The sequence below is a fragment of the Perca fluviatilis genome, chromosome 1 (assembly GCF_010015445.1).
Source record: "Perca fluviatilis chromosome 1, GENO_Pfluv_1.0, whole genome shotgun sequence".
Taxonomy (NCBI): domain Eukaryota; kingdom Metazoa; phylum Chordata; class Actinopteri; order Perciformes; family Percidae; genus Perca; species Perca fluviatilis.
Window position 1 is genome coordinate 41,800,385 of NC_053112.1, and position 21,816 is coordinate 41,822,200.

At 46.0% G+C, this 21,816-nt stretch overlaps 1 protein-coding gene across 5 annotated transcripts in view; it reads right to left on the reverse strand.

The window, feature by feature from the left end:
* Positions 1 to 4,921: 4,921 nt before the first annotated feature.
* LOC120565590 (zinc finger protein 239-like) overlaps positions 4,922 to 21,816 on the reverse strand; it is a 36,383-nt gene continuing 19,488 nt past the window's right edge. For 2 of the 5 annotated variants that reach the window (XR_005640273.1, XR_005640271.1), the window contains exons 2-4: positions 19,633 to 19,695; positions 18,578 to 18,610; positions 12,229 to 12,385 (exon numbers count right to left, since the gene is read on the reverse strand). Coding sequence is in view for 2 of the 5 variants with exons in the window: in XM_039811504.1 (XP_039667438.1) it covers positions 6,918 to 8,003; positions 9,767 to 9,784 (1,104 nt within the window). In the remaining 3 variants the exon portion in view is untranslated. Of the gene's footprint in view, positions 8,004 to 9,766; positions 9,852 to 12,228; positions 12,386 to 18,577; positions 18,611 to 19,632; positions 19,696 to 19,782; positions 19,813 to 21,816 lie in introns of those variants that run through there. The other 3 variants (XM_039811504.1, XM_039811497.1, XR_005640272.1) reach the window with 2 other exon arrangements.

Genomic DNA, 21,816 nt, shown 5'->3' on the forward strand with positions numbered 1-21,816 from the left:
CGGCTCTGGCCTTTGGGTCTCCCGGACCCATACGTTATTCAATGGTAATTCTCTACGGCCGCAGCTCTGGCCTTCGGGTCTCTCGGACCCATACGTTATTCAATGGTAATTCTCTACGGCCGCGGCTCTGGCCTTCGGGTCTCTCGGACCCATATGTTATTCAATGGTATTTCTGTAGTGCCACGGCTCTGGCCTTTGGGTCCGAGAGACCCATTCGTTATTCAATGGTATTTCTCTACTGCCGCAGCTCTGGCCTTTGGGTCCGAAAGACCCATACGTTATTCAATGGTAATTCTCTACTGCCGCGGCTCTGGCCTTTGGGTCTTGGGCCCCCATCGTTATTCAATAGTATTTCTGTACTGCGCAGCTCTGGCCTTTGGGTCTCTGGAGGCCCATTCGTTATTCAATGGTATTTCTCTACTGCCGCGGCTCTGGCCTTTGGGTCTCCCGGACCCATACGTTATTCAATAGTAATTCTCTACGGCCGCAGCTCTGGCCTTCGGGTCTCTCGGACCCATACGTTATTCAATGGTAATTCTCTACGGCCGCGGCTCTGGCCTTCGGGTCTCTCGGACCCATATGTTATTCAATGGTATTTCTGTAGTGCCACGGCTCTGGCCTTTGGGTCCGAGAGACCCATTCGTTATTCAATGGTATTTCTCTACTGCCGCGGCTCTGGCCTTCGGGTCCGAAAGACCCATACGTTATTCAATGGTAATTCTCTACTGCCGCAGCTCTGGCCTTTGGGTCTTGGGGACCCATACGTTATTCAATAGTATTTCTGTACTGCCGCAGCTCTGGCCTTTGGGTCTCTCGGACCCATACGTTATTCAATGGTATTTCTCCACTACCGTGGCCCTGACCCTTCGGGGCTCTGGGACCCTGGCCAGTATTCAACATCCAAGGCTTGACCTTGTCCTACTAATACACTTTTATTATACACACACACACACACACACACACACACACACATTCTCTGTACACATTTGTCTTGTTGTTTTTCATCTTTGCTTCTGCTTTTGGACTTTTGTACGTTTTGTACTTGGTTCAGCATGGCCCGTCGTATGAATCTAGATTTCAACCTGCATCAGGGTTTCTGCATCGCAAGATGCAATGTCCCAGAAGAGGAAGGAGATGAACAAGAAGAACAAGAACAAGAAGAATAAGAAGAACAAGACGAAGAAGAAGACGCCCAGAAGAAGAAGAAGAAGAAGAAGAAGACGAAGATGCCCACCACCACCACAGCGACTCCGACGAGGAAGACGAATGCGAGTCCGAAAAAGGCTGCAGCGACGACAACAACGAAGGGGAAGACGATGACGACGACCGAGACGACCGAGAAGAACAAGAAGTCAACGCGGAACAAGAGGGTGGACAAGAGATGGGAGAAGAAGACGAGGAGGAGGACGAGGAGAGGGAAACGTTTGTGTCGAGAAATGGCGAAATCGAATGGTCCTCGGACACGTATCATCCCCGTGGCAGTCAAAGTCATCGCCGCGGCACCAAAGAACAAGAAGACGAAGGAGAAGACCACACGCGCACTACTCCTCCACAGAGCCCGGGTCCCACAGAGTACGCTGCCACGCGCGTCCACGACATACTCTGTGTTTGACCTGTTTGTCACACCGCGAATAATAGACATTGCGCTGGCCGCCACGAACCTCGAGGGCCTAAGGAAATTCGGCAACGACTGGAAATCGATGGACGCCACGGACCTGTGCGGATACATGGGGCTGCTGATCCTCGCCGGCGTGTACAGGTCCCGAAACGAGGCCTTGGAGAGCCTGTGGCACGAGGAGAGCGGCAGGGCCATTTTCCGCGCCACGATGCCACTCAAACGGTTCCACGCGTTCTCGGGAGTGCTGCGATTCGACGACCGCGAGACGAGAGCCGCCAGACGAGCCTCGGACAAACTGGCGCCCATCAGAGAGTGGCCAGACTGACCCTCTGAGGCGCGCGTGTAGTTTGCTGCCTGTGGAGCGCGTGTGTATGTCGTATGTTGTGTAGGCCACTTTGTTTGCTCTTTTCACCGTGGCACCGTGGTCTTGTGTGGGTTTTGGCTTTGTTTTGCGCCGTTTCTTTTTGTCCACCTCATAGTTTAGAATGCTTTTGTGTGTGTGTGTGTGCATATGCGCACACGGATGTTTTTAAATATTTTCTTTTTCTTGTTGTTATCCTTGTTCATTTTTATCTTCTTCTTGTTCTCATTTCGTCTCTTCACTCTTACTCGGCTCCCTCCGAGTCTTTTCCCTGTGTCCTTGTCATTCTCCTTCTTTGACGACACGTCCAACAACAACAACGACGACGACACTGACGACGACGACAACAACAAGGTCGATGCTCCTTCCGCCAGTACATACCCAGCAAGCCCGGCAGGTACGGATTCAAGGTGTGGGTGGCCTGCGACGCCGTGTCCAGCTACGCGTGGAGCATGCAGGTCTACACGGGTAAGTCTGTGAGCGGCGAGCCCGAGAGGAATCAGGGCGCCCGGGTGGTGATGGACCTGACCGAGGGGCTGACGGGCCCCCGCAACGTGACGTGCGACAACTTTTTCACCTCCTACGAGCTAGCCCGGCAGCTCCTCCACGACAGGGACCTCACCGTGGTGGGCACGATGCGCAAAAACAGGCCCGAAGCTGCCGCACGCCTTTGCTCGACACCCAAGGGCGCGCTGCCCTCCGTCAAAGTTCGCCTTCATGCCCACCGTCACTCTGGTGTCCTACGTTGGCCAAGAAAAACAGGAACGTGGTGCTGCTGAGCACGCTGCACACGAGGGACGCCGTAAGCGCGCCGCCAGGCACGGCAAACCCGACATCATCCTGCACTACAACAGCACCAAGGGCGGCGTGGACAACCTGGACAAGCTCGTCGGCACGTACAGCTGCCGCAGGAAGACGGCGCGCTGGCCCCTCGCCGTGTTCCACAACATCCTCGACGTGTCCGCCTACAACGCCTTTGTGCTCTGGCGAGAGCTCAGGCCCGAGTGGATGCGCGGCAAGCTCAACAAGAGGCGCCTTCCTCGAGCAGCTGGGCAGGGCGCTTGTGACTCCGCTCATCGCGAGACGGCAGCGTCTGCCTCGCGACGCCAGCGCGCCCGGCGCATCGTAAAGCGCGCGGGCGACGAGGCTTGCCTCATCGGGCGCTGGCGCCGGTGACGTCAACGACGAGAATGACGACGACGCCGACGAGGATGCGCAACCGACGGCGCAGAGAGTGCCCAGCAAGCGAAAGAGGTGTCAGCTCTGTCCAAAGCCGACGGAGCGCAAGACGCACACCATGTGCGGCGGCTGCAAGAGATACATCTGCGGGAGCTGCACGCGAGCCTACTGCGCGGACTGCGCGAGACAGCATAGACTCTTGGCTCGCGCGGCGGCAGTTTGACCTTCGACCTTTTGCGCTGCGACAAAACCCGGCAAGCTGCAAACAAAACACACGTGTGTCGGGAGTCGCGCTAGGAATTGCCTGCGGCCTGACACCAAACGACGACAAAGACGACGAGAAAGTTGCCTTTGAAATGTGTGAAATGAAATGAAATGAACCTTGAATCTATTTTGAATAAAAACCCTTTGGGATACTCGTGTGCTGTGTGAGATGTGAGATGATGTTACGCACCCGGCCCGCACACACAGTTGACGTGAAATGATACACGTGAGGGTCCCAACAGACCCGGAGCACAACGCTACGAAGACGACGAGAAAGTTGCCTTTGAAATGTGTGAAATGAACTGAAATGAACTGAAATGTGTGAAATGAAATGAAATGAACCTTGAATCTATTTTGAATAAAAACCCATTGAAAAGTAAATAAACCAAAGGACCACACAAGGGTTAATATAGGCAAATAAAAAGTGATGTGAAAAAAAGCCTGCAAGACCATGGTAAAATGGTGTTTTGGTCAGTTTGGTCATATTCTGATCGTAACATAACATAAACAGAATATTGGTTGAACCAAAGTTCTGCACTGACTATCTTGTATGATTATCTTTGAAGCAACAGCTTACGAGGATGCTCTGAATGCAGCATGAGTCCTGTTCCGGCCCTTGTTCTTACACCGACTCGGACTCCATGTTGTTCCGAGAGCTGCGGAGCGAATAAGTGCCCTGGTCACGTTGTAACTCTGTGTGTGCGAAAAGTGTTTGTGCGTGCCTGTGAGAGTGTTGACCCTCCAAAAGAAGATGGCAGACTACCGGGACGACACCTGAGTTTGAGCCCTACTCACTTTACATTCGGCACCACGCAGTCCTGTGCGCGTCACGGTGATCTCACACTCCTATCACCGCTCGTCCTCTTGGGTCCTCTGATGATGGAAGCCCACGCTGACGCCGGGATGTTTCACGTGCGACTCGCTTGTCCTCCTCTGCAGGCCTTGGCCAGACTCGAAGGCCGGGACTTTTTCACGTCACCTCTTGGTATCACTTGCTTGGAACCTCGACTGAGGTGATACTAAAAAAAGTACCTGTTAGCTAGTACCAGGGACTTTTTTTCATAATGGAAACCAAAAAAAGCAGTCTAGCAGGTAGCATGTAATGGAAAAACGCCATTTGAATTATCAATATTAACGCCACATTTAGCTAATAAATGCTAACATGACACAACACCCACAACAGCTTAGAGCGCCATCCCATTTAGAAAGCTGCATGTGTAGAGGTCCAGTTGTATCTGTGTGTGTGTGTAAATATATGCAACAGAGGGACAACAATGTAATTTCCCCTTTGTGGGATTAATGGAGACCTATTATCTACAATTTTCAGGTTAATTCTTGTATTTTGTGTTTCTACTAGAACATGTTCACATTTTAATGTTCAAAAACATTCAAACGGAGATCTTTTACATATGTTGTCCTCATTATTTAAAGCTTTGTTCGAGTTTAATATCAACATCAGACATTTTAATATTATAGATATGACTCACAATGACTCAAAATACAGAAAAGCAGAATAGGTCTCCTTTAATAAAGTATGCAATACATTGGTATTATGAGCTGTGTGACTGACATTAGCAAGCTAGCTGTCTGGGGTGGGTGGGGAGTGGGTAGGGGGGGTGTTGAACGTCAAAAAGTAATGTTACCTGAAAACAGCGTGTAGTTTCTTTTTAGCATTTCACATCACACTTTCAGTTACTATGACAACTAGGCCTACTACAGTCAGAAACATTGTGCCAAAATATGAACATTAACGTCGCTGTCAACGGGCTTATCTGCCGTTACCTTGAAACCATCCAGCAAATAGACGATATTGTAGGGTGCCGTTACCTGAAACCGGTGATTTAACATAATTTCACACAGTTTAACAACAAAACAAAACACAGAGTGAACATTACTAGCTACGTTTTTCATGTTGGTTTTGACCGGTATGCACCCCCACTAACCTGGAAAACGGTTATAAAACAGTGACATTAATACAGTGTCGGAGGAATACAACTCTCCTGCAGCGGGGGAGTCAAAAGCAGAGGGACTTCAGCGTTCGCCAACGTTAGCTTCTTGTCTCATCTGGGGGTCTGATAAACAGTAAATTCATCAAATTCAGTGTCCACAATGCTATTTTCCAATAAACTGTAGCGATCATATTTCACGTCGCAGATTTCATGTCGCGGCTTTCGTCGCTGTTTGTCACTTTTTCTAAGATTGAGTGACAAGTAGTACTCGCCCTGTTGTTTATTTGGTTGCCATGACTTTGCGAATCATGACGTCCTGTCACTGTTCCAGTTGCTCACCCTAAAGGGGAAAGAGAGCGGATGACAGTTCGCTTGAGTTCAGTAGAGCAGACGGCTCTGCAGAGTCGTGTAATTACGATTTTTCATAAACAGCTGAAGGAGCGGCGGTGTGCGGTGTACGTAGGGGAAACCCTGTTGTGCGTCTGCCCTATTTCTGATACCGTGGCGGCAGAAATTTTACGGGACGCCACAGTAAAACCAACATAGAGGAAACACTGTATCTACTAACAAGTATTGTGTACGTATCCAAAGCCTGATAGGTATTCTTCCTCTGTGCCATAGAGCTCCACTTTTCACTGCTCCAACTATTACAAATGTGTAGATAAGCCACACTGTTGCACGGGCTGAGGAGTTGCTTCCTCACCATGAACACACACTAGGGCTGTCGGAACAAATTCCGAAAGTCGAACATAATTTGAATAGTAAAAAAAAATCAATATTGGAATGCTGAAATTACTATTCGAATGTGATTTTTTTTAATAAATAGGTTGGCTAACGTTAGCTAATCTCCCTTTTCTCATGTCACATCTGACAAACAATAAGTTATGGGAGTGTGAAACACAAGGCATTGTGAGCTAACGTTACGTACCATGTAACGTTAGTACAGGGGGGAGTGACAGGCTGCGGCTGGAAATCAGAAGAAGAATGGGAAATAGTTTTAACATGAATTTAAAATCGACATCCACCGAGCCAAAATGCTTATGTTATCGTTAGCTAGCTCGTTCTGGTTTCTTAACTGCGTCGCAAGTTATAGGAGCTTAGCTGGGAGCTTCATGGAGACAGTTAAAGTTAATGTTAGCTGCCCTACAGCTGTCAGAGTTAGCTTCGACTTCATTTATTACCTTCTAATACTGTATTCTCAGTAACGTGACAATCTGCAAGAAACAGGTTGCTTTTAAAGCACTATAACAAATGACAATAGTTTCGGCTGTGCTTTCTAACACGATGTCATCGTGCTAACCAAGCACCGTTAGCCTCTACAACAGAGCTGCTTCAATACACTTGGTAGATAATGTTTCATAATAGAGTTCTCTGTTGATTTGTGTTTGTCGCTGTGAGCGTAGTGAAAAATAATGTAAACAGAGAACAGCGTTCTAGAAATGCAATGCACCATGACGTAGCTAGATCCCCTTCAAGGCCAGGCTGATGTTGGAAGTCCCTCTAGTGGACAGAACGTGTAACAACAACCACATGCTTATAGTGGCATTCATTGTTGGTCGTCGTCATTTGTTGCTGCTGTTGGTGAGCAGCTCAGTGGTGCTTCTTCATCTATTGCAACACAGCGGTGTTTCTTTAAGGACTGGGACCGGGTGAACAGTCTCTTACACTGTGAACACCAGTAAGGTTTCTCTCCAGTGTGCACACGCAGGTGTCGGCTGTAACTATAGGAACTGTTAAAACATTTCCCGCATTGGTCACAGCTGAATGGCTGCTCTCCAGTATGGATACGAAGGTGACGCATGTAGTTACTCAGGCGACCAAAACCTTTCCCACAGTCTTTACACTGGTGCGGTTTCTCTCCCGTGTGGGTACGCACATGCTGTTTGTACGTTTTTGAAATGGAGAAGCTTTTCTCACAGAGTTCACAGCGGAATGGTTTTTCCCCAGTGTGAATACGCAAATGTGATTTGTAATTGCCCAACTGAGAGAAGCTCCTTCCACACTGGTTACAGCGGTATGGTTTCTCTCCTGAGTGGACACGCAGGTGGATCTTGTAACTACTTAAGTCACTGAAACTCTTTTCACATTGGCCACACTCATACGGTTTCTCTCCAGTGTGGTTGCGCAGATGCAGACTAAAATGGCCTGACTGAGTGAAACTCTTTCCACAGAAGTCACACTGGTACGGCTTCTCTCCGCTGTGGCTCAGCTGGTGTCGCTTGTACGAACTTAAAAAACTAAAGCTCTTGGGACACTGGTCACAGCAGTATGGCTTCTCTTTAGTGTGAACACGCATGTGGATCTTGTAGATACTGAAGTAACTGAAAGTCTTTTCACACTGGTCACACTGGTAGGGGCCGGTGTGGTCCCGCAGGTGCTTCTTGTATGAACTCTGGTTGCTGAAGTGCCTCCCACACTGTTCACAGCAAGATGATTTGTCTTCAGTGTGGCTGTGCAGGTGGAGCTTGTATTTCTTTAGTTGGCTGAAACTGCGGTCACATTGTTCACAATGGAACAGTTTATCTGCAGAGTGAGTGAGCTCATGTCTTCTCAGACTGCAGATCCGACTGAAACATTTCTCACATTCCTGACACTGATGAGGTCGGCTCCTGTCGCTGTCCGTCTGTTTCAACTGAGAAAAAGAGAGAAATAATAAAATATGTAAAGTAACACAAAAAAAATTCACTGTCACTGTTATGCACCTTAAAAAATAAATCTATGAAGTAAGAAGACATCTGTGTTGCACCGGCAAATTTTTTGTTACTTTTCACCGTTTTGTCCTGCCTTGGTTGCACCTGGATTGTTGTGGTCTGCCGAAGCACACAGAACTCTCTTTTTTACCTGAATAAAATACGTACTATGGAACTTTTTTTCAGACCAAGTACAAGTAATTACATTTGGGTATTTGCCGATACAGAGTACCCATATGAGTACTTAATACCATTACATTTCTAACAATTACTTTGAAAACATGCATTATTTGCATGCATCATGACTTTACAAGGTGTACCTAATTGCACCATGAAGTCCCATCGGTGCCCATACGCTTCACTATTCGTGGTTTGTTTCCGTAACTCTCACATGGGGAAGGCAAAATGTTTGCCAATGTTAAGATATGTGGCTAATCGACTCTTCGCAAAGCCCAGACCCCTTAGTTACTGTTGCTATGCCTATTAAGCTTTCCGTTCTAGCACGGCACAGGAGCACAAACACAGAAAGGGAGTTACTTAAAAAGATTTTTAACTCAATATTTGGATCTGATCAGTAGTTGTGGTTGTTTTTATGGCTGGATTGGTTTTATGGTACATTCTGTTAATCTTGATACCCAGAGTCATTCACCGGAGTAAAATATCTCAAACAGTATATGTGAGCAGGACTGCAGAGTATATTAAGACGATTTTCATTGAGCGCACTGCTATTCAATTGGATTTCCATGCTTGTTGTTACACATGTATCATAAAAAAGTTATTCACTTACATTATATTTCATCAACAAACCAGAATGCCAGCTGGCATTACCTATCCTATTGAGTGAGCATTTCATGTTTTGTCTTAACAATATGTTCAAGCTTGACTAAATCAAGTGAGTGCAGTAGACATGTTTAAACGCAATCTTCATTTGCCTCATCATCACTTGCTGCTTTTCTTAACCACTGTCACTCAGAGAGGGGAGAAACCAGATATAGCAATACACTGCCTTGCTGCTGACAGCATATCTTCCTAGACCACAGATGTGATTATTTGCTGCCATTAAAATCATAAAATGGTTTCAAAACAGCATCTGAATCTGTTGAAGTATGTGATGATCTATTAACAAACATTCCTCTAATTTTAATTAGTCAAAATAATTCATAACTTAGTGCTTTTTTAACTCAACAATTAGGTATAATTTCATATAAATGAGGTTCATTGACCAACATAAGTGGTAATGGGAATAAGTTGGAATGAAGTTGGCTAGAAGATGTAACACAGAATTGGGTGATAAGTTATGTTTTAAGCTTTACAGAGTGCATGATTGGCAGGACAAGACAAAACAAGGGTTAAGAAAAAGAAAAACAAACATAGCCCAATGGTAACTCTTGGGCTTTTGGCCATCTCACACAGCACAACCTTTTGGGTCACTAACGTGTTTGCCTGTGCCGCTGACACAATTTTGTCGTCAGTTGTTCAACGCCGATAGAAAGAATGGCAGAGGGTAAAACCTGTTTCATAGAGACACAGAGCAGTAGAGTGGTGGGTATGAAATGACTCTGTTGGTATGCTGAGTGAACAGGTGCTTTAGGGAGCAGTCATATTGGTGTGTGACCTGACAGGCAGTGCAGTGTGTGTGATGGCCATTGTGATGCCTGTGGTCATGACAAAATACTGGTTAACGTTCATTTCCATTTGATCTCACCTCTTCTGAAGAACTCATTTCACTGGCTTAATAGTAAAAGTTAATGTCCTTGAAATTATTTTCTTCCCATCAGCACGTTTCGGCCCTAAAATGATAAAATAAAGAGACTGGTCAGAGCAGCAACACACACTGAAAACAGCAACAATGCTGCGGCTACAACAGGGTTTTTCCCTGGATAGAAAATTAGGAGGTGGCGGTCAAATTTTGTGCTGCCACTAGCGGTCGATAAAACTCTGACTGGTGTCTTCAACACAGGGCTCCAGACTGCATTTTGCGAAATTTTTTTTAGTTATTGCTAAAACTACTTGCACATGTGCAAATTTGATGACTTTTTTTATTTCATGTTGAAAAGATGGCGAGAGTGGGTCTGCCAGAGTTGGCCAATATGTGTGTGTGTGGTTCACAAATGAATTTGAGCTACACTCGTATTACTATCATAGCCTCACACTCATCGTCCACACATGCTGTTGTTACCATGTTTCAGTGAAAATCATCATGTTGCAGTCCATAATACATTTATGAGTGGTGATCCCAGGGCTCTAGACTAACTTTTTTCACTAGGAGCACAGTGGCCCCCAACTGAAAATTTTAGGGGCACAACCAGAAAATTTAGGGGCACACACCATAAAATCAACATGCTAACCAAATTTTCACATTTCTACTAATTTCCACTGTATTACTAATAAATACTTTGATAATAGATGCAGAAATTACAATGCGCGGTTTCAAATTCAGGGTCACATTTTATTGTGTACTTTTGAAGATGCAACATAGAACGACCGCACTGTCGCTGTCATGACAGTACAAAAAAAAACATACCATACATTCAGAATAAAAAAAAGTGCTTAGTAACCTTTATTACTCACTTTATTACTTTAATTCCTCATTTCACAGTTAAAAACAATACTTCACAAATGATGTAAACATTAGGGGCACTGGCCAATAACATTCCACTAGAACAAGTAGGCCTAAACAAATTGTGCCTTTACTCACTCCCCCTTAGAGCAGATCCTCCTGTGTTCCACTAGGACAGGGATCATCAACTACATTTTTCCAAGGGACAGGATTTTTCTTTTTATCTATTTATTTATACCTAAAACGCCTATTCTTGTTCTGCTATACTATATTGTAATGCTCTATTTTTTTTACATGTATTAGTGTGAGCAAACTCCTAAAAAAAAAACATGGAAACTCCGTAATGATAACTGGCTTTTTAACTAGAAAATGATCTCAGACCATCACTGAGGAGTGATGGTTAAAATCTGTGATTATGGAAACGTCGTTGTAGTAGGCAGTGTCCCGATTGCTGGAAAATGCTTGCAGAAAGAAAGGCCAATTGTCAGGTAAAAATGTCACTGTCAAACAGGCTTAAGCGAAAAGTTGATGTGGAAAACCCAAGCTTTAACGATGAATGGACTGATAAGCAGGCCACACATTCGTCTTGTATGCCTCATTTGCAATGAAACGATGCTGTTGCAAAATAATACAACCAGCCTCATCATCAAGAATACAGAACTCGAAAAGAACCACTGCGTCATTCACGTACATATTAAGTGGCTATATCCCAGCTAACAATTTTTGGTTCCCAGAACGTTTGGTTTGGTTAGGTTTTGGTTGTAATGGAAAGTTTGTTTACCTTTAGAGAACGTTCCCGTAACATTCCCCTACCATTGCAACCTGTAGAGAACATTCCCCTAACATTCTTTTTTACATTCCCCTAACCTTTAAAAAACTAACAACCATGGTATCAAAAAATAACATATATAAGAAGAAGAATCAGTTTTATAGATAGACACATACTGTACAATAGAGACAACACACATTTAGGCACATAAGCACAATATACAAAAAATACAACTATACAAATAAGACATAATATCAATACAAGTACACATGGAGTGGGATGTAAAGTGCAAAGTAATAATGCAAAGAGTGTGCAAGATCCATATTGGAATGATAAAGTATTAATGTGTAGGCGAATGGCCAAAGTGGGGATGACCCCACTTATCAGCAGTTCAGGAGAGTGATGGCAGTGGGAAAGAAGCTGTTCTTGTGTCTGGTTTTTGTGGGATCTGTAGCGCCTGCCAGAGGGGAGGAGGCATGAGGATGGCAGCAGTATAGAAGATGGTCAATAGCTCTTGTGGTAGGCCATGCTTCCGCAGTTGCTGTAGGAAGTACATCCTCTGCTGAGCCTTTTTAAGGATGTTGGACTCCCACTTCAGGTCCTGGGAAATGATGGAGCCCAGAAACTTGAATGAGTCCACCTTTGACACTGGGCTGTTGGATATTGTGAGGGGGGGCAGCACCATGGGGTCCTCCACGTCTGCTGCAGTCAGCACGGGGAAGTTGCTCTGGGAGGCCGCTAGAGTAGCAAGTAGAAGCAAAGTTACAAGTCAAATGAAAACCTCTTATCAGCCAATCTAAGCATAATACTGATGTGAACAATAAAATAACACCTGCCTGTTATAACCCTGCAGATTGTCAGGTCCTGGAAGGCCTTCTTTGTCTTTCTGCCCTGCAGGCTATATGTTTTAGAATGTCATTGGTTGCCACTCGGTGTAGCATGCGACGAATGGCAGTACCTCCGGTCAAACCTCCAAGGGTTGTCAGGAAAAGTTGCTGTAAAACATAAAGAAATACAAATTACACATGTAGAACAAAGTGGAGAGCTTGTACAATCTCATTTTGTAAGAGAAGTCAGTTCAGTTATGATATTTGAATTTATGCAATTATATAGTGTTATTCTACTTCGTTTAAGAATGCTTGATTCTGATTGGCTGGGAGGAGGGCATTGACCCGGCATATTGCCCACTGTATATTGCCCGCTGACTGAGCACAGCGTCATCAAATAGTAGATCAATACGCAGCTTTTTTTTCTTTTTTTTTTCTATCACAGAAATTTCAAACATGAGGTCCATTGTAAAAATAAACCTTGTTTAAAAAAGTTTCTAAAACATGTCTGAAATCTATCGGAGGGTCAGTCAATACATAGTTTTGCAAGCGAGATACAATGTAGCAACTACCTTATTAAACTAATGTTAGTGATCAGATGCAGCCTTGTGTGGTTGCAATAGAAACTATTAACGTTAGCTACAGTTGAGCTAACATTCGCTGTAGGCTAGTTCTAAATATTATAGTGTCTTTAAAATGGACAAATACATTGTCAATTTTAATATATTTGGAGTAGGGAAGACATTTGAGGACTAGTTGAAGAGCAACGAGGATGACATGACAAAAGAAAAAGACAAAGCACAGGATACCAGTTTCCTAGATCTGACAGATGAGGAGCTGCTTACAATTGAAGACGGGGCCCTGGAATCAAACACAAAAAAGGCAACTGCCTTTGCTATGAAGGTTTTCACTGAAAAATGGAATGGAAGAGCCAGCAGAAGGATAGACTGACAGTGACAACTGACCCGGACACCTGCAGCGCACCTGCAAGAACTAAACGATTTGTTAAGACGTTTTTATGCTACAGTTCAAAGCGCAGTAGGCGAGCCATACAGTGTGGCAATGATGACCGGCATCAGAGCCTCACTGAACCGTCATTTCTCAAGGTTCAATTTATATGCGGACAGTGAGTTTACCACCAGCAACAGGGTGTTCAATTCCATAATAAAAACCCATCGAAAGAATGGCAAAGACAAGGCGAAACACCGTCCCCACGTCACCGAGGCTGACCTGAAATTGCTGCGGGAATCCACAGCTCTCTCCCTGGACTCCCCGTTAGGTCTAGTTTCGAAAGTTTGGTTTGACCTCCAGCTTTGCGAGGCAGGGAGGGCACTTGGGAACTGACTGCATCCTCATTCGCCATAAAAGTGGATGACGCCGGGGATGAATACGTTAGTTTGTCGTTCAATCCGGAGACGAAGAACCACAAACATTCAAATGACCCAAACAAGGAAAACCTCCGAGGCGCAATGTATGCGGAGCCAGGCAACCCCAGATGTCCAGTCCTGAGCTTCAAAAAATATCTCGCCAGACGTCCGCTGGGTGTCACCGCCTTCTACCTCTATCCACTGAAGGACCCCAAACCACATCTCTGGTACTCGACACAGCCGATGGGGAAGAACTACCTGGGGGACATGCTTCCATGATTGTCCAAAGCAGCTGGTATGACCACCAGATACAACAACCACAGTCTAAGAAGCATGGCTGTCCGTCGTCTGTCTGAGGCCGGGCAGGAGTCCAGACAAATCATGTCTGTTACGGGACACAGGTAAATTCATTGTGGTAATAATAACAACCTGAAGCCTACTGCAAATGTAAATTTTTTATTATTTCTTTTGCAGGTGTGAATCCAACCTCTCCGGGAACCATCACCTTATCGTGGTGGAGAGGTTTGTCCCTATGAACCTGAGGGCTGTGTTGTCTGGAGCTTTGAGCTCCTGGTATGACACATGACACAATGAGGAAGAGATGGAGTGACCCTGCCCGGAGGAAGCCCAGGGCCCCCGTCTGGAGCCAGGCCCAGAGGGAGGGCTCGTCAGCGAGTGTCTGGTGATCGGGTTTGCCACGGAGCCCGGCCGGGAACAGCCCGAAAAAGCCACGTGGCATCCATCTCTCCATCCCATGGGCCCACCAACTGTGGGAGGAACCGCTGGGGTCGGGTGCGCTGCCACACGAGTGTCAGGGGCCTCGACGGACCAGACCCGGGCAGCAGACGCTGGCTCTGGGGACGTGGAATGTCACCTCTCTGTGGGGGAAGGAGCCAGAGCTTGTGCGGGAGGTGGAGCACTACCGCTTAGATCTGGTGGGGCTTACCTCTACGCACAGTCTCGGTTCTGGAACCATACTCCTGGATAGGGGTTGGACTCTTTTCTTCTCCGGAGTTGCCCAGGGTGTGAGGTGCCGCGCGGGTGTGGGGATACTAACAAGCCCCCGGCTGAGTGCCGCTACGTTGGAGTTTACCCCGGTGGACGAGAGGGTCGCCTCCCTATGCCTGCGGGTTGTGGGGGGGAAAACTCTGACTGTTGTTTGTGCATATGCACCAAACAAGAGTTCGCAGTATTCGGCCTTCTTGGAGACCTTGAGTGGAGTCCTGCATGGGGCCATAGTTCTGCTGGGGGACTTCAATGCGCACGTGGGCAATGATGGAAACACATGGAGAGGCGTGATTGGGAGGAACGGCCTCCCTGATCTAAACCAGAGTGATTGTTTGTTGTTGGACTTCTGTACTAGTCATGGATTGTCTATAACAAACACCATGTTCAAACATAGGGTGCTCATAAGTGTACTTGGTACCAGAGCACCCTAGGCCAAAGGTCAATGATCGATTTTATAATCGTTTCATCAGATCTGAGGCCTTATGTTTTGGACACTCGGGTGAAGAGAGGGGTGGAGCTGTCAACCCGTAAGCCCAAAAGGGGTAGTGCGGGTAAACTGGGAACGTCTGGAGGAGGCCCCTGTCCGACAGACTTTCAACTCACACCTCCGGCGGAGCTTTTCGTGCATCCCTGTGGAGGCTGGGGGCATTGAACCCGAGTGGACAATGTTCAAAGTTTCCATTGCTGAAGCTGCGGCGAGGAGCTGTGGTCTTAGGGTCTTAGGTGCCTCAAGGGGCGGTAACCCACGAACACCGTGGTGGACACCGGTGGTCAGGGAAGCAGTCCAACTGAAAAAGGAGTCTTTCCCGGGATATGTTATCCCAGAGGACTCCAGAGGTAGTTGCAAGGTACCGAAGGGCCCGAAGGGCTGCAGCCTCTGCCGTGAAAGAGGCAAAGCAGCGGGTGTGGGAGAAGTTCGGAGAAGACATGGAGAAGGACTTTCGGTCAGCACCAAGGTGCTTCTGGAAAACCGTTCGCCACCTCAGGAGGGGGAAGCGGGGAACCATCCAAGCTGTGTACAGTAGGACACTGTTGACCTCAACTGAGGAGGTAATAGGGCAGTGGAAGGAGCACGTTGAGGAACTCCTAAATCCGACTAATACGCCCTCTATGGTAGAGGCAGAGCTGGAGGATGATGGGGGATTGTCGTCAATTTCCCTGGTGGAAGTTGCTGAGGTAGTTAAACAACTCCACAGTGGCAAAGCCCCAGGGATTGATGAGATCCGTCCAGAAATGATTAAAGCTCTGGGCGTGGAGGGGTTGTCTTGGTTGACACGCCTCTTCAACATTGCGTGGAAGTCTGGGACGGTGCCTAAGGAGTGGCAGACCGGGGTGGTGGTTCCACTTTTGAAAAAGGGGGACCAGAGGGTGTGTGCCAATTACAGGGTTATCACACTTCTCAGCCTCCCCGGTAACGTCTAGTCAAAAGTGCTGGAAAGGAGGGTTTGGTCGATAGTCGAACCTCAGGTTGAAGAGGAACAATGCGGATTCCGTCCTGGTCATGGAACAACGGACCAGATCTTTACTCTCGCAAGGATCCTGGGAGTATGCCCAACCGGTCTACGGTTTTGTGGATCTGGAGAAGGCGTATGACCGGGTCCCCCAGGAGATACTGTGGGAGGTTCTGCGGGAGTATGGGGTTAGGGGGTCCCTTCTCAGGGCCATCCAATCTCTGTACGACCAAAGCGAGAGCTGTGTCCAGGTTCTCGGCAGTAAGTCGGACTCGTTTCAGGTGAGAGTTGGCCTCCGCCAGGGCTGCTCTTTGTCATCAATCCTGTTTGTAGTATTTATGGACAGGATATCGAGGCGTAGTCGGGGTGGAGAGGGGTTGCAGTTCGGTGGGCTGGGGATCTCATCGCTGCTTTTTGCAGATGATGTGGTCCTGATGGCATCATCGGCCTGTGACCTTCAGCACTCACTGGATCGGTTCGCAGCCGAGTGTGAAGCGGCTGGGATGAGGATCAGCACATCTAAATCGGAGGCCATGGTTCTCAGCAGGAAACCGATGGAGTGCCTTCTCCAGGTAGGGAATGAGTCCTTAGCCCAAGTGAAGGAGTTCAAGTACCTTGGTGTCTTGTTCGCAAGTGAGGGGACAATGGAGCGGGAGATTGGTTGGAGAATCGGCGCAGCGGGTGCGGTATTACATTCAATTTATCGCACCGTTGTGACGAAAAGAGAGCTGAGCCAGAAGGCAAAGTCAGTTTCAGAGTCTGGGTCTGCCGAGGTTTCTTCCTAAAAGGGAGTTTTTCCTCGCCACTGTCGCAATAGCCACTGTTAATGCTTGCTCTTGAGGGAATTACTGTAATTGTTGGGGTTTTGGAATTTATAGAGTGTGATCTAGACCTACTCTATCTGTAAAGTGTCTCGAGATAATTTTGTTACGATTTGATATGAAATAAAATTGAATTGAAAATTGAATTTTCGTTCCTACCCTCACCTATGGTCATCAAGGCTGGGTCATGACCGAAAGAACAAGATCCAGGGTACAAGCGGCCGAAATGGGTTTCCTCAGGAGGGTGGCTTAGAGATAGGGTGAGAAGTTCAGTCATCCGTGAGGAGCTCGGAGTAGAGCCGCTGCTTCTTCGCATCGAAAGGAGCCAGTTGAGGTGGTTCGGGCATCTGGTAAGGATGCCCCCTGGGCGCCTCCCTAGGGAGGTGTTCCAGGCACGTCCAGCTGGGAGGAGGCCTCGGGGAAGACCCAGGACTAGGTGGAGGGATTATATCTCCAATCTGGCCTGGGAACGCCTCGGGATCCCCCAGTTGGAGCTGGTTAATGTGGCTCGGGAAAGGGAAGTTTGGGGTTCCCTGCTGGAGTTGCTATCCCCGCGTCCCGATACTGGATAAGCGGACGAAGATGGATGGATGGAATCCAGCCTCAAAAGCTACTGGGCCCCATCCAACATGGACAAAAAAGTTTGGAGTCGGGTGTTGTCCGCACCCCAGCAGGCCTCCGCAGCAAGCATCTCTCCCCCTCAAGCTGCGCAATCCTCTCAGCCTACCTCGTCCGATTCATCTTTCCCTATGCCCTTCAATATGTCCCATTTTACAATCAATGGGAATGTCCAGTTTATTACACATAAATGAATCAATAATTTTGTTATACATTTACTGCAAATAAAAATTATTTGGAATAAGGAATGCATGTTTGATGTGTGGTTGCTATGCTGTTACATTACTGTAAGTACACACCACCGCCGACTTGAGCTGCAAAGAAGCTCTGGCCGCCCTGTCAAGGACGCTTGTCAAAAAGTATGGGGAAGCTTTTTGACACTTTGGCCGCTCTGACGTGGCAACACAAGCTCAAGCAGCCACTGCATGGCCAATACATTTATACTAGAAACCTTTTATAAATTACATATATAAGATTACATATATAAGGACAGAATATGTATTGTTTGTTGTCGCAGCGGTGTCGGTTAGCAGTTAACCTTAGCCGCTGAACTGCATCAGAATGCAGGCAGAGCGAGCAGCCGCCAGCTGTTGATCCGTGCAGGACTTCACTGTGAGCGGACTGTTTAGAGACGACGTGACCGGCAGATAACGTTAACTGGTACCTATACGCAAACAACGTCACATCATAAATGATAGGGAACCCAGCAACAGCGATTATGAGCTTTTCCTCCCTTTTCTCGGAACTAATGTTTTGGTAGGAACGAAAGTTTACATTGTAGGTTTCTCCGGAATCAGCCAGCGTGAAGGACATCTATATTCCGATTGGTTGCTGGCGTTTGCCGCTGCTTGCCGCTGAACCGCGTCATAGCTCATTACCATAAATTTGACATACTGTCAACTTTCTGATTGACGCTCTGGTCGCTCAAAACACCCAAAACGCGACGCTGACAGATTTGCCTCTCCTTGCAGCCGAGAGAAGCCAGCTTCCATTAAAAATGAGTCACTTGCGGTAACTTTAGAAGCTCAAGTCGGCGGCGGTGTGTACGTACAGTTAGACAATCGCAAAAAAAATAAAAAATAAAAATAAACTTACATTCAGGTGGTGGAGGCAGTGACATCTGCTGACCTGAAAAAGGGCAGGAAGAGACAAACTCATCAGAACAGCCACATGATATGCACCAGTTTGAGTAGTTCCATGGTAGGATATATGACTGATTTCTTAAAGTGATGGTTCGGAGTAATTCACCCTAGGGTCCTTTGCACCATGACCTCGAGCCAAACACCCCCCCAGAAGCTTTTTTCACCTGGGTCTAACATTGGGTGAGTTAGCGTAGAGTAGCGTTAGCCGCTGAATAGCTTAGCGCGGGGCTAATGGACCCACATTTGTGTCTCTTAAATGACCCCACTAATAATGCCCGAAATGATACCAAAAGGTCTACACTAGTAGGTTATGCACTCATAAAACGATGGATTGGAAAGTTTGTAAGTACACCAGAAATTTATGTAAATAACACTTTCCTGCTGGCTTCTGCTCTCTGCTGTTGTTGTTGCTGCTGTGAGACGAGTGCTTAGGGACATCTACAAATTACAACACCGAAAAGAGATGCAACAAAAATATTTTTTAATTTAACTTATTTTTTAAAGTAAGTGCTGTAATATAACTAGCAGGAGACAAGTAATAATTGAGGTAAGTTTGGAGACATTACCTTATTTAATCATTGAATTTATAAATATTTTTGTTGTATCTCTTTTCGGTGTAGTAATTTATAGACGGCCCTAAGCACTCGTCTAACTGCAGGTAGCAGCAGCAACAGCAACAGAGAGCAGAAGAGAGCAGGCAAGTGTTCATAAACTTCTGGTGTACTTACAAACTTTCCAATCCATCGTTTTATGAGAGCATAACCCATATATACACACACTAGTGTAGACCTTTGGTATCATTTCGGGCATTATTAGTGGGGTCATTTAAGATAAAAACGTTGGTCCATTAGCCCCCGCTATCGCCTAACGCGCACTCTCACGCCTAACTTGCCCGGTGTTAGACGAAAGGTGAAAAAGCTTCGGGGGTGTTTGTATTTCGAGGTCATCGTGCATGAAGGATAAATACTCCAACCATCACTTTAAATGCATGCATGAACGTTAACTTACGAACAGGGCTTCCAGACACACGCTCCGTCCTGGAATGCTTTCTTGCTTGTGGAACGGATTCATCTGAAATAAAAGACCATACAATTTGTACTGATTGCAAAAAGAATATTTGAAGTGTAAATAATGTAGTCTGTGCTTAAGAGGTCTTACCTAGGCCTGAAACGATTCCTCGTATAACTCGAATAATTCGATTACAAAAAATCCTTGAAGCAAAATTCTTTGCCTTGAAGCTTCGTTAAATCAGTGTAATTAAGGTTGTACGGCTCACTGTGTTTCTGCACGGAGGATTATTACTAGCGCACAAGAGGTTTGCACTTCTTCTTCAAACATCCAGTGTACTCATCCATTCCACGGAGCGAACCCGACACAAGGTAGCTAACGTCTGCTGCTCTCTGTTTACACAATTAGCCTACAGCATGCTACTCTGCTAATAGCGATGTTTTACACAACTAGCCTACAGCATGCTACTCTGCTAATAGCGATGTTTTACACAACTAGCCTACAGCATGCTACTGTGCTAATAGCATTGTTTTACCAAGCTAAAACTAAAGCTGTCGGTTTGTAGTCTGTTTATTAGTTTGCTTCTAATCTTTGGAAACTTAGCTGCTGTCGGAGACAAACCGGCTCCTCCCCCCAGCATGGCTACTTAATATGCACGTGAATGACGTCATCATGCATTCTTTATTCTTTCTCCTCACCATAGATATATCTATGCTCCTCACTGTATATTGGGCTTCTGAAAATGTGTCCCCCAGAACAGTGTAGTTGAATGGCCCTGTAAGCTTTGTACAGTCACATTTACCCTCAGGTCAGTGAACAGCTCTTTTGCATATCCAGTGCAAAGAGCCAGAGAAGGGAATGGGGTGAAAAATATTAACATTTGGGCCACCAAAAATGTACTAATGTAATGTATTTTTTTTTAAGGGTCTTGGAATTTGGCAATAAAAAATGTATATATACACAAGCGACAGGTTTCCTTTTTTTTAGTAAACAGCAATAATAAACATTTACTGTTGCTGTTTACTAAGTATTTCTTACTAAGTATTTCTTATCCGATTACTCGATTAATCGATGGAATAATCGGTAGAATATTCGATTACTAAAATAATCGATAGCTGCAGCCCTAGTCTTACCATTAACATTATTTAAATAAACAATGGATGTAATTAGACAACCAAGTAGGTGTAATCTAGGGATGCACCGAAATGAAAATTCTTGGCTGAAACCGAAAACCGAAAAAGAGGAAACCAAGACCGAAAACCGAAACCGAAATAAATTATGCCAATTATTAGTACCATTGCATTTATGGCTATAACTGTACTAACTTTACTAAAATCAAGGCAGTGCAATTGTATAAATTAATATTAAAGTTTAATTAAAAAAATATCTAGCAGAAATATGGCTACAATCTGATAGTCACATACAGTATATTAGCCTAAGAACAGAATAGCTTACCTATTATTATTATTATTATTTGAGGCACTTTCTTGCAGGATTTCACTGAACATATCTGACAGGTGCATGCCCCTCGTCTGGTGCAGAGAGACAAGTCTTTTTTTCTGCGCTCTGATCTCCTCCTGCGCTGGGCGCTCCTTCGTGCGCTGCTCCGTCTCCACGCGGGTTCTCCGCATCCATCGCGGCCTGGATCATTTCCTCGTGCGCCCTGCTTTATTTCCGCATCCAAGTAATGGTCTTTAACGCGGATCAAGTACAGTCGCGATGAAGTGTATGGCGTTATATATGTGTCACATTCCTGAGCGAGTAATTGTATGTTTTGAGCGCAGAGAACTATATTTTGCAAGCAAATTACATTACATTTTGAACAGAAATTAACACTCGCAAAAAATTATTTAGTTTGAGTAAACAAAAACCTATTTCGGGCACAATAAATGTAAGCTGCTGCGCTCCGGTCCTGTCTCCCTCGCTCTCAACCTCTTCTCTCTGCGCGCTCAACTCTAGACACGCTCGCTCAGATTTTCACAGCGTTACAGGTGTGCCACAAAACCAACCAATCGCAGAATCAAAAGGTCAATTCTGATTGGCTGTTCGTCTCCAATTAGATTGCAATATCAGGAAACAAAAATCAAGGAGGAACCGTCTTTTTCAGTCAACACTTGTTGGTACGGCAAATACCGTCTACAGTGGAGCTGTTCGACTAATGTTACTGGATTAAAACACATTTCG